Source organism: Arvicola amphibius, chromosome 8, assembly GCF_903992535.2.
Source record: "Arvicola amphibius chromosome 8, mArvAmp1.2, whole genome shotgun sequence".
NCBI classification, from domain to species: domain Eukaryota; kingdom Metazoa; phylum Chordata; class Mammalia; order Rodentia; family Cricetidae; genus Arvicola; species Arvicola amphibius.
Window position 1 is genome coordinate 70,858,042 of NC_052054.1, and position 13,071 is coordinate 70,871,112.

At 42.2% G+C, this 13,071-nt stretch overlaps 1 protein-coding gene across 1 annotated transcript in view; it reads right to left on the reverse strand.

Annotated features, from left to right (window-relative positions):
- Sae1 (SUMO1 activating enzyme subunit 1) overlaps positions 1-13,071 on the reverse strand; it is a 56,529-nt gene that overhangs the window by 20,052 nt on the left and 23,406 nt on the right. Inside the window, exon 6 of the mRNA XM_038339689.1 lies at positions 6,914-7,019. Coding sequence (XP_038195617.1) covers positions 6,914-7,019 — 106 coding nt within the window. The remainder of the gene's footprint in view (positions 1-6,913; positions 7,020-13,071) is intronic.

Here is a 13,071-nt window from a genome sequence, read left to right on the forward strand (position 1 = left end):
TACATTAAGGCTTTCCTCACAAGGTTAGTGTGAATTCACAGCTAAAGTGATCAATTCTTTCTCTTCTGATTCTCAGCAAGAGATCTTGCAAATACCAGATGCACCCCAAATGTTTGATCTTAGGTTGTCTTCAGTTCTAAGGCTGGAGTATGTGCTAAGTATTTTTCCACAGCTTGTTAGAACTGACTGAGAAAGTGGGGACAGTAGGACCCGTAGGATAGTAATTCATCATGAGATATGGTCCTATTCCTTCCTGCTCTCAGCTAAGCCTGCATGTTACTGTCCATGTTCGTAAGAGAATAGTTTCCATAAGAGAGATGCTATTTTTAGCACTCCTGTTATGATAAACTCACAGTAACCTCAAAAAGAACAAATCAAAGTCAACTTTTTACCACAGGAAACCAGCTCACACTTAATGTTTTGCAATATACCATGGGAGAATAATAAAAAGATGAGCTCTTTCTGCACACAGATGGAGAGGATGACAGCTTTCAAGGTAGTGGGAAAATGCAGCAAGAAGCATTCAGTCTGACCACTATTGTCTTAGACAAACTGGAAAAGCACCTAATTCCCAAACATGATAAGCACAGAGAGACAGCAAAGCAACATGAAACTTTGTAAGCAACCAGCTAAAATTACACAGGACATCACCCTGGTGTGTGCTAGGCTTGACTGCGTTATTACGTGAGGGACTGAGGCAGGAGAATCACAACTTAATACCATAAGACAACCTAGTATGTCAAAATTAATGGGGGAGGGGGCTGGAGAAATGGCTCAGTGGTTAAGAGCACTGACAGCTCTTCCAGGGGTGCCAGGTTCAATTCCCAGCACTCACATGGCAGCTCGTGTCTGTAAATCTAGTTCCAGGGTGATCTGACTCCTTCACACCAATGCACATAAAGTTAAATAAAATCCTAAAAAAATAAAAATATTTTAAATTTTAAAAATCATTTTATATGTATGGGTGTCTTGATTGCATTTATGTCTGTACCATGTGTATGTCTAATGCCCTCAGAGGTCAGAAGAGCATCAGATTTCCTGGAACTGGAGTGATAGACAGTTATGAGTTGCCATGTGGGTGCTAGGAATTGAACCCAGGTCCTCTGCAAGAGCAGCCAGTGCTCTTAGCTGCTGAGTCATCTTTCCAGCTCCTAGAAATATTTTTAAAGGGCCAGAACAGTGTTGAAGAACACTCATACACATAAGGCTGGCCCTAGTTTCAACATCAAATGGGGGTGGGAGGTACAAAGAAAAAAAAGTTTTGTCAGGACCCAGAGAGCAGACAGCAAGAGGACACTGCAGGGACACCAGCATGTAGACAGTTCTCATTCTGAAGCCCGAAGTGGAACAAATGAGCAGACAAGCAGTAACCAGTCACTCATACAAAAATAGTCACTTATCTAGCAACCAGCGTTTTCCACTAGGCATGGGGGAAATGAGGTCAGGTTCTTTTTTTTTCCTCAGGGTGCATCATAGCCAAGCACCCTGTCTGTCCTCACTGGGCACTATCAGGTGACATGAAGTCATCACCAGGTCATATAGGTCACATTTTCAGGTCTAGAAAAGCCCAAAACTACTTACACATCACTCCAGGTCAGCTGGACAAAGATGACGGTATGTCATCCAGCCAACAGGAGAACAAGGCCACTCATAGGTCCAAAGATCCTTCAGTATCATTTAAGCTATCACATAAAAATAACAAATTAGCTGGGTGTGGTGGAAGCAGGAGGACCAGGAGCTCAAGGCCAACTTTGCTATAGAGAGTTTGAGTTTGATTGAGGCACTGAACTACATGTACCACTCTTCCAGAGGGGTTAATTCCGGCATGTGGGGGGGGGGGGCCTCAAAACCCACCTGTTAACTTTAGCTTAAGGGGATCTAACACTCTTCTGGCCTCTTAGGGCAGTCAGTGAGCCTAACCACTGAGATATGTCTCCAGTCCCCAACCACGAGACTCTCGTGTATACTTTTCAGGGCAGCATAGCACCTTTTGTGTGTATACTGGCTTTACGCTAAGCATCTTGCCATTAACTGTTGGAATGCCATTAAATGTTGGGAATCTTGAGTAAAGAAGTCAACTTGCTGAAGTGGTGGGGCACACCTTTAATCCCAGCACTCAGGAGGCAAAGGCAGGTGGATCTCCAAGTTTAAGGCCAGCCTGGTCTACAGAGTGAATTTCAGGACAGTCAGGGCTACAGAGCAACTCTGCTTGGGGGACAACGACAAAAACAATTAGCCTTTTGGGGAGTTTGTTTACTCAAGCTATGAGATGACAGGAAGAAATTAACTGACCAGTCTCTTAAATCTGAATTCTAAATAATCTAGTAAAATATGAGTTCATTTGTGTATATTTATCTTTGTACATTTTTATACTTCAAACAACTCTGCTGATGTATGATTTATTAGGTCATGTGTTTTTTGGCTTTGAGAGATATGGTCTGTGTTAATTTCTCCTTCCTTCCCTCTTTCTCCCTCCCTTCTTCCTTCTGTCAAGACAGGATTTCTTTGTGTAGCTCTAGGTGTCCTGGAACTCACTCTATAGACCAGTTTAGTCTGAACTCACAGAGATTCGCCTGCCTCTGCCTCTCAAAGGCATGTACCACCACCCCCTGAGTTAGTTTCTTTTCAATGCTGCTTAAGGAACCTAAGGCACAGGCGAGACAGACACTCTAACCACTGAGGTGCGCTCTCCAGTCCTTTTCTATGTCTTGCTTTGAGACAGGGTTTCATTAAGTTGCTAGGCTGACCCTGAGATCATGCTATCAAAGACCATGAATTAACCCTGTCTCAAAAAAAAAAAAAAAAAAAAAAAAAACCAAAAAAGACCATGAATTTACTATCCTGCTATTTACAATCCTTTGGAATTTACTATTCCGAAGAACCCAAACTGCTGTCTAGGGTCACCAGGCCTAGTTTCACTAAGAATACATCTCAAAAACAAAACAAAACAAAATGAAGGGCTGAAAGATGTACTTAGTAGTAAAGAGCTTGCCTATCATAAGGTCATGGGTTGAATAGTCAGTACCATAAATACAAAAAAATTACATACACACCTCTATTAATTCAATGCATCTAGTTGTAGAATTTCATAATTATTAGAATCACTTTTCTGTTCAATCTAGTTTTTTTTTGTTTTTGTTTCCCTCTGTAGGCACAGTTGGCCTTGAAGAAACAGCAATCCTCTAGCCTCTGCTTGCTGAGTGCTTGAATTTTAGCTGTGTCCCCCACCTGGCTACTCGCTGTTTACACTGACAATGAAGTAGTTGACAATACTGCAACATGGAAAAGGAGCAGGCTTTGGTGACCAACAGCCAGTCCCTAGGATCACTGCCCTTATCTCACTCACTCGGGTGTGCACTCTACACAATGGCTCTAAATTTTCCAGAAGTTGAGGGTGAACTGCTTCAGGAAAGGCAGTGAGGTGGTATTACTGTTCTTTGCTCTCTACCAAAAGCTTCCCTTCTCTCTGGTTCTAGGGATTGACCATGAAGATCTTGTGTATGTTAGGCAAGTGCTCTCAATACTGAGGTACACCCTTAGCCCCTTAGAGAACTTGTAGTCCCTTGGAATGTAAGGATCACTCACTTCAGAAAAATGGCAGAATAAGCCAGAAATGGCAGGTCAGATTTATTCCAATACCTAGTCTCAAGAACTGTAACTCATTAATCCCAGCACTCAGGAAGCAGAGGCAGGTGGATCTCTGAGGGTTCAAAGCCAGCCTGGTCAACATAGTGAGTTCCAGGACAGCCAGAGTTACATAGTGAGATACCGTCTCAAACAAACAAACAAAAATAAAAAACCTGCCAGATGATCACGACATTATTGGAAATGGAGACTTCCCTGTCTTGCCCTGTCTAAATCATCACTCAGAGACTTAATATTAATTACAAACTGTTTGGCCTATAGCTCAGGCTTATTACTAACTAGCTCTTACTTTTAAATTAAATTAATCCATTTCTATTAATCTATGTATTGCCACGTGGTCATGGTTTTTACTGGTCTGTTAGCACCTTGTTTCTTAGGCAGCTGGCTTCTCCCTCAACTCCACCCTTCTCTCTCTCTCTCTCTCTCTCTCTCTCTCTCTCTCTCTCTCTCTCTCTCTCTCTGTATTCAGTTTGGCTTTCCCACCTAGCTATAAACCAAAGCAGTTTTTATTATCAACCAATGAGAGCAACATATATTCTCAGCATACAGAAGGGTTATTCCCCAGCATATTGTAGTTAATACCAGGTACAGATAGTACATATACTTGGAAAACCAACACCTGGAAAGCTGAAGCAGTACTCCAAGTTGGTGGTCAGCATGGCTTATGTAGCTATCTAAAAACAACAATAATAACAAAGCAAAACAAAACAAACAAAAAAAAAATCGGGAAGCTTTTGCCCCTCCAAGACAAGTCACCTAAATGCTCTTGGTATCTTCAGGCCCACACAGGGCTGGACCAAGCTGGTAGTGCTTGTCCAGAATGCATAAAGCCCTGGGTTCAGCCTTACTACCTACCACACGGAGGTACATGCCTATAGTTCTGAGAAAACTCTGAAAGATTAGTAGTTCAAGATCATCCTGAACTACATGAATACTTCGAGGCCAGCAAGGGCTACATAAGATGCCTTTGTCAAGAAAACAAAACAAAACATTAGACATGGTGGTACATGCCTTTAATCCCAGTATTACTGAGGAGGAGGCAGGCAGATCTGAGTTCAAGGCTACCCTGGTCTACATGTTCCAGGACAGTCAGGGCTACAAAGAGAAACCTGTCTTGAATGAATGAATAAATACAAATGAAAATCAAAACAAGGACATCTATGTACTTTAGGAGACTGCTGTGATATTGAGATAGATGGGAAAATCCCCATAAATTGCATTCTCAGACATAACATTCTTTTTACTTATTCTTTTTCTTTGAGACACAGTCTGCCTGTTTTTGAGGCTAGCCTTGAACTTGTTACAATCCTCCCATCTCAGCATCCCTGAGCTAGGACGATAGGTGTGAGGCTAGAGCTTGCATTGACATTTCCAGTGGCTCAACTTCTGCTATGGGAGCTGCTGTGGGCATGTTTCCCACTAGATGCCAGGAATGTTCCCCAGAGTCCTAATCACCAGAACTAGAACTACACACCAGACAGACATTCCAGGTCAGACTCAGTGGCTTCTTCATAAGCAATTGTTAGAAAGGGTTTTACCATATCCAAAAATGCTGCAAACTAGTGGCTACTGCTTCATGTGCCAGACCTAGGACTTGCTGAGAACCCTGGTCCAGAGGAGCAGGTGCTTCTCGCAGTACAGCTGACACTTCTTCCATGCAGGCTCCCACAGTCCTTAGGGGAGGCATTTCTCACATTCCTAACACTCATTCCTACTTAACCCACTTAAATATTTCTGTATGAATGGACACCAGGGTTTTAAAATACTTCACCCCCTGAAATTCCCTACTCTGTCCTTTTTCTGATTTTGAGACAGCATTTCACGTAGATGAGGCTGTCATCAAACTCACTGGGTAGCCTGAGACAAGTCTGAAGATCCTCCTATGTCTCAATTCCAAGTGCTAGGATTATAGGGAAATGTCACCATGTCCTAACAATTATTTTTTAAATGGCATTTTAAAAGCCGAGTCTCAAGCCAGGCGATGGTGGCACAAATCTTTAATCCCAGCACTCAAGAGGCAGAGGCAGGCAGGTATCTCTGTAAGTCTGAGGCCAGTCTCGTCTACAAAGCAAGTTCCAGGACAGTCAGAAAAACCTTGTCTCAAAAAAAGCAAAACAAAACAAACAAACAAAACAAACAAACAAACAAAAAAAACAAACAACAAAAACCAGCAAGCCTAAAACTGAAGCTCAATGGGGCTGGAGAGATGGCTCAGCAGTCACAAGCATTTTCTGCACTTGCAAAGGGCTCAGGTTTAGTTCTTAGCACTGACCACCCGTAACTAAAGCTCTAGCACTTATACAAATAGTGCAAGTATATACACACCAGCAAAACACTCGTTCATAAAAGAGGAAACAAAAATAAATAAATGATTGAGACTGGGAGTTGTGGACTACGCCTAGAGGCAAGGAGACCTCTGAGTTCAAGGCCAGTGAGGTCTACAAAGTGCTTCAGGTCAGTCAAGGCTGTTAACAAATCCTGTCAAGGGTTGGGTGTGGTGGGGTGATTGTGTGGAGCCTGATATCACGGTGCAGGCCTATAATAATAATAATAATAATAATAATAATAATAACAACAACAACAACAATAACAATAATAAAGTAAAAATAAAAAATAATCCCAGCACTCAAGATACAGAGGCAGGTAGATCTCTGTGAGTTCAAGTCCTGTTCAGTCTAAACAGACAATTTCAGGACAAAACTATATAGTAAAACTCTGTCTTAACAACAATAGATAGATACTAAAATGAACAATTGAAACTGTAAGGGACAGGAACACTGAGAAAACAATCAATATTTTGCTAACAAATCCTTGAACACCAGCAATGATACACTGAAAGATGGCTCATTCCGTTTGGGAGAAACCAGGTAGGATGGAGGGTAAATATATGAAAATGAGGAAGAAGGATCATCTAAAGTTAGAGCCAGCATGGGCTCTACTGTGAGGCCTCACTGCAGTAAGTAAAAAGTAAACAACTCAACTCAAAGAAAAAATTCAAAACTCTTGTCAGAAGAATGAAGGTTTGAGACCAGGCCACAGTTACAAAGGGAAAGTGGAAAAGATACTGGGGAGCTTACAGTCACCAGGCCTAACTGTGCACAAGTCATTTTGACAGATTTAGAAAAGTTATCAGAAACCAGACCTCAGTGAGGCTGCATCTCATCACCCTGTGCTGAGAAGGAGACAGAGAAACCCATACAGTATATGGGCCACAGTGCAGTAGTCAAAGCTGGAGCCTGCCTGGGGTGGCTCCAATTCCAGGCCTTACCTTGCAGCAGAAAGTAGTCTGGGGCTGTGCGCTTCAGAGCGGCCTTGGCCTTCTCTCCACTCCAATCCACTTCCAGCGCCTCTTTTACAGGGCAGAAAAGCACTTTCTGTGGGAAACGGCAGAGTGTTTTTAGGAACAAGCATGCTGGTTTGAATCGAAGCAGAAACTCTTTTCCAGCTCAGACAAATTTCAATAATCAAAGTCTTATTCTAAAAAGTCAACACCTACTAAAACCTAAGAAATACTTCCTGCATACTCTGGGGACAAAAGGACGGATATGTGCTCCCTGTGTGGGAAGATGACACAGCCAGTCTCCTTGGACCTGGTTCATTCTTTGGTCTTACTATGTAGCTCAGGGTGAAACTATGTAGACCAGGCTGGCCTCAAACTTGCAGAGATTCTCCTGTTTCAGTCTCCCAAAGACTCAGACTCAACTGGATGAGGCGGTGGTACAGAGGATTTTAATTTCAGAACCCAGGAGATTGAGGCACGAGTATGGCAAGTTTGAAGCCAGCCAGCTTGAGCTACTATACAGTAAGACTCAATCTCAAAAACTAAAAAAGTTACTAAAAGTATTCTTTTCAATTATATACAAGAAAATAAAAATTTAGCCAGGCTGTGGCGGTGCCTGCCTTTAATCCCAGCACTCAGGTGGCAGATGGATCTCTGTGAGATCCACTAGACCAGCCTAGTATACAAAGCGAGTTCCAGGCCAACTAGGACTGTTAACACAGAGAAACCCTGTCTAGACAAGACAAAAAAGAGCATATATAGATTAGAGAGACAGCATAGCAGTTAAGAGCATACACTGTTCTTGCAGACAAACTAAGTTCAATTCCCAGTACCCATGTCCAGGTCCTATAACCTCCATTCCAAGAGACCTGAAGCCTCTCTGGACTGCACCTGCACAGGGATCGATCTAAACATACCAACACACATACATGCAATTAAAAATAATTAAAATAAACTGTTTTGACCCCCGAGACAGGGTTTCTCTGTGTAGCCCTGGCTGTCCTGGAACTCACTCTGTAGACAAGGCTGGGCTTGAACTCAGAACCTCCCCCTGCCTTCCGTGTACTGGGATTAAAGACATGCACCACCATCACCCAGCTAAAATCAACATTTTTTGTTTGTTTTTTTGTTTTTCGAGACAGGGTTTCTCTGTAGCTTTGGAGCCTGTCCTGGATCTAGCTCTTGTAGACCAGGCTGACCTCGAACTCACAGAGATCCGTCTGCATCTGCCTCCCGAGTGCTGGGATTAAAGGCGTGCGCCAACACTGCCCGGCTAAAATCAACATTTAAAAAAAACTCAAACATCACTTACTTTTCCCTGAATAATATAGTAAAAAAGTTGAACCCTTCCACCCTCACAAAAAGACATTTTCTGGCTGGGCAGTGGTGGCGCACGCCTTTAATCCCAGCACTCGGGAGACAGAGGCAGGCGGATCTCTGAGTTCGAGGCCAGCCTGGTCTACAAGAGCTAGATCCAGGACAGGCTCTAGAAACTACAGGGAAACCCTGTCTCGAAAAACAACAACAACAAAAAAAGAAAAAAAAAGAAAAAGAAAAAAAAGAAAAAAAAAACATTTTCTGGGAAGGGAATTTCTAAGCAAGGATTCAGGAGATGGGTGTCCTGGGTGAAAGGTTTAAGCAGATATTGTAAGAAGGCTATCCCCATAGGAACAGTAACGGGACACTGGTTCCATCCAGTGGTTGACACAAGAAAATACTGGAATCTGGGGAGTCAGGCTTGCTTATTAGAAGAGAATTAATTAACACATGAAACATTAAGAAACTAGAATGAGCATTGTGCTGAAAGGTGTTGGTGTGGACTCACTGGCAATATACAGAGAAATAAATGCATCTGGTTACTGGTCAGGCATGTTGTAGGCTTGTAATCCCAGCACTTGAAGGGCAAACTGGCTATTTGAACTAGCTGAATTGGAGGGCTCTGGGTTCAAGCAAGACATTCTACCTCATCATATAAATCAAACACAGCAATCAAGACAACCTTAGGTGGCCTCTATGTGCAACTTGTACCGTACACATGTATAACCCATATATGAATAAGCACACGTTTAAAACTGATTGCAAGTTGGTGAGAACTGAGATAGAGTTGGCTCAGCGGCAAAGAGCACTGGCTGCTCTTGCACCAGACCTAGATTTGATTCTCCCCATCCACAGAGCAGTTCACAACCACCTGTAACTCCAATCCCAAGGAATTCAACCCCTCTTCGGGCCTCCATAAAAACTGCACGCATGTAGTAGTACATGCATATTCATGCAGGCATAACACCCATACACATATAAAATAAAGGTGGAAAATTTTATTTTATTTTGGCTTTTTGAGACAGGGTAGCCCTGGCTGTGCCAGAATTTAATGAGGACCAGGCTGTCCTGAAATTTGGATATCCTCCTGACTCCCAAAGGGCTGGGATTAAAATGTAACAACAACAACAACAAACCCCATTATGTTGATACATATGCATAATCCCAGTATGTGGGAGGTAGAGGAAGAATGCCAACTTCAAGGTCAGCATGGGCTATAGATAGATAGATAGATAGATAGATAGATAGATAGATAGATAGTAAGACCCTATCTGAAAAGAAAAAAGTATTCTAACAAATAACAACTACAAACTGGACAATTTTCACTGAATAGCATAGTTGAAACAAAGCCTGAGGCTATCAAGTGTTACTGTTACATGTTATTGGCCATTGAATGTAAATTGATAAAAATACTTGAGAGTAATTTAACAGAATCTGAGAAAATTTAAGGTACCCTTAACCTAATTTTACCCTACAGAAATGAATACAATTGCCCAAGTAGATTATAGATTACAGTCTGGCATATACAAATAGAGGCTTACTGCAGCACAACTTCTGAAAGGAAAAGTTTGCACAGATACAAAAACAGTAATCTATTCATTCACACAACAGAAGTCTTGCAGTGCTATCCAAAAAGACTTCTTATGATGGGGTAGGCCACGTATACATGCTGTGCAACTACCATGCTAGCAGCTATAGGTACTTATTAAGCATTAAATGAATCTGATTCTACCCTGTATTTAATATCATATAGCTGTATGTGGCTAGTAACTACCATAAAGGACAGCAAAGCTCCACAAAGATACACAAACAGATGGCCTCACCAACATAATGTTGCTCTTACAAAGCAGGTGGCAGCACACATGTAACATGAAACCAGTTCTGAAGCAGTGAAGAGACACGGAGAGCAAATCTAGTACACAGGCAGACATGAGAAGAAACACATGGTAAGAAGAACCAACTGTTAATAGCCATTACTTACACTGTCAGAGCAAAAAGGCTCAGTCATACCAGAGAAGTTTGTTACTTTAACTTAGTAATATATATGGTGCTAGCTAAGAGTCTTATTTTATGCTTAGACTCCTGTATAGAAAGTTGCTTTTTTCTTTATTTTTTTTAAAGAGTAACTTTAAAAACAAACCATTTATTTATTTCCTTCAAGTATGAATGTTGTGTACCACATGCAAGCCTGTTGGATCCTCTGGAACTGGGGTCCTCTGTAAGAACAACATACACTCCTGATGCTGAGCCACTTCTCTAGACCCCAAAATTGAGTTCTTTGCATCTATAAATATATGCTTAAACTCAAAGGCAAGTAAGGATGACTGGGAGCCTGTCCCCTTCAGGTGTCTTTTTAATCCATTCACACAGCCTAATAGCCCCAGAGTAACCTGGCTAATAATAAAATAAAGCCAAAAATTCAGAAAAGACAGGTTAGTATGTTAACACTGAGAATGTGAGTGTTTAATGAACAGTGTTTGTTCTATTATATGGATAATCTGCAAGGATGTGGCATGTGTACACGATATATGCAGTAACATACATACTATACATGTATCAGAAACAGTGGCAACAGATATAATAGTGCATCCCTATACACTCAGCATTCTGAACCAAGAAGACTTGAAAGGACAAGGCCTCTTTGGGCTACAGACCAATTTTACAACCAGCTAGGGTATCTTTGAACCATGGAGAGAGGAAAGGAGAGAGAAATGGAGGGGATGGATAGACAACCAAATAACCCCCTCCCCTAGCCACAATTACTAAGATGATAAGGGCTAAGCCTTTTTGTGTTCACTTCATTGGAAGTTAGAAATTTTTCCTCACAAGGCAAGACACCACTCCCATCTCAACTAACTCTCCTCCCTGGAAAACCTGGAATCAGTATCCCTCCAAACCTCCTGCAGATACCAGAGCACTGCATGCCTCTAAACCAGCGGTTCCCAGCCTTCCTAATGCTGCAACCCTTTAGTACTCATGCTGTGGTGACCCCAACCATAAACTATTTTCTTTTTTTCCAAGACAGGTTTTCTCTATGTAGCCTTGGCTGTCCTGGAGGAACTGGCTCTATAGATCAGGCTGACCTTAACTCAGAGATCCACTTGCCTCTGCCTCTGGTGTGCTGGGATTAAAGGTTTGTACCGTGACAACCCAGCCATAAAACTATTTTCATTGCTGTTTCACTACTGTAATTTGGTCACTGCTATGAATTGCAATGCAAATATCTGTTTTCTGATGGTCTAAAGAAACCCCTTGTGGAAAGGTCATACAACCCCCACAGGTTAAGAACCTCTGTTCTAAATCAAGTGGATCTTGACACCTGGGAGGGCCATAACCTTTACCGGCCTGGAGGTTCCTGTCTTAATTATTCAGTGACTGTTTCTGGGCAAATTCTTTATCTTCTTTGGAATTCTAGACTCTCTGATCAAGCACAAAAACTAATGTACTGAACACAGTCCATTCCATAATCTAGGTTTAAAATGACAAAGATCTCTTTCAGGGTTGTCATTTCCTGCTACAGGAAGTGCCACTACTCTGAACTGTATTTCCTGACTATAACTGTGCGTAAGCAGTGGCCTAGGAATATGGCAATAAACAAAAACTTCCCTGCCCTTAGAGACTAAAATCTAATATTCATTCACTCATTAGTTTACTTATTTATTATGCGTGTACACACATAGACACAAGGAAGTCCGAGGCCAGTTTGTAGGAGTTGATTTTCTCCTCCCACGATGTGCGTCCTAGAGATCCAATTTAGGTCATCTGGCTTAATGACAAGTCCCTTAATCAACCGCATGCATGGGTATCTCACCAGCCAGCCCAGAGAATTAGGGATGTAGCTCAGTGGTAAAGGAACTGCCTAAAGCACTTAAAAGGTCACAGACAAAGCATGCACACAGAATAAACAAATGCAATTTAAAAACCAAAACATCCAAAAAAAAAAGTGACAAACTCCTGGATGCCAGCTGCCTCCACTCAGACTTTCCTACTGCCTTATTTATCAGAAGCACATGTGTGCTAGAAAGGCCTAAGCTTCCTAGATGTGCGAAAACCACAAGCTCTGTTTTTCCTCTTTGTTTTTTGAAGTTTCTAATTTAGGAGCACACCATGTACCTTGAACCCAGAGTGGTTTTACAACATTTGATTGAACCTAGGACAAGTGGGAGGAGAGAGGGACTCTGACAGATGCCTTTCACAGGAAACAGGAAGTAGCTGCTTCCCCCACCCCATCCTGCAATCTGGGTAGAGCCCAACTAGTTATTCTGTACAATTTAGGAAACCTTAAAATCTAGGTGGAGGAACTTCTTAACTGGAAAGAGCTTCAAAATCCCAGGGCTGCCTTTAAGCCCAGCACTCAGACAGGCAGGAAGATCTGGGTAAGCATGGAGTGCATTCTGAGTTCCAGGTCAGTCAGGGTTGCAACAGTGAGAATCTGTGTCAAAAAATTATAAATAAAATAAAATCCCAAGGCCCTCTTGGACCAGATGGAGAAGTTGTTACTACCAGGTGGCAAAGTCACAAACTCAAACAGTGCCACACCCTGCCTGAACTGTGTTCTAGTGAGACACACAAAGCCAAGGTCTGGAATCCAGGGGATTGTCAGAAGGAATGTGCTGCATTCCGTGCACCCTCAAGGGCTCAGGGCTGGAATCCTAGCTCTACAGCCCCATTGTAACAGCTGACTAACAATGTCAGCTGGAGAATATTTTGATATCTTCAATTTCTGCCCCCTGTAAGGAAGACACTGCACAAAAGGCAAAGTGCCGGCAGAGCTCTCAGGAATGGCACAGCAAGACTGCCAAGTACTGGCCTGGGCTCCACACATTCTC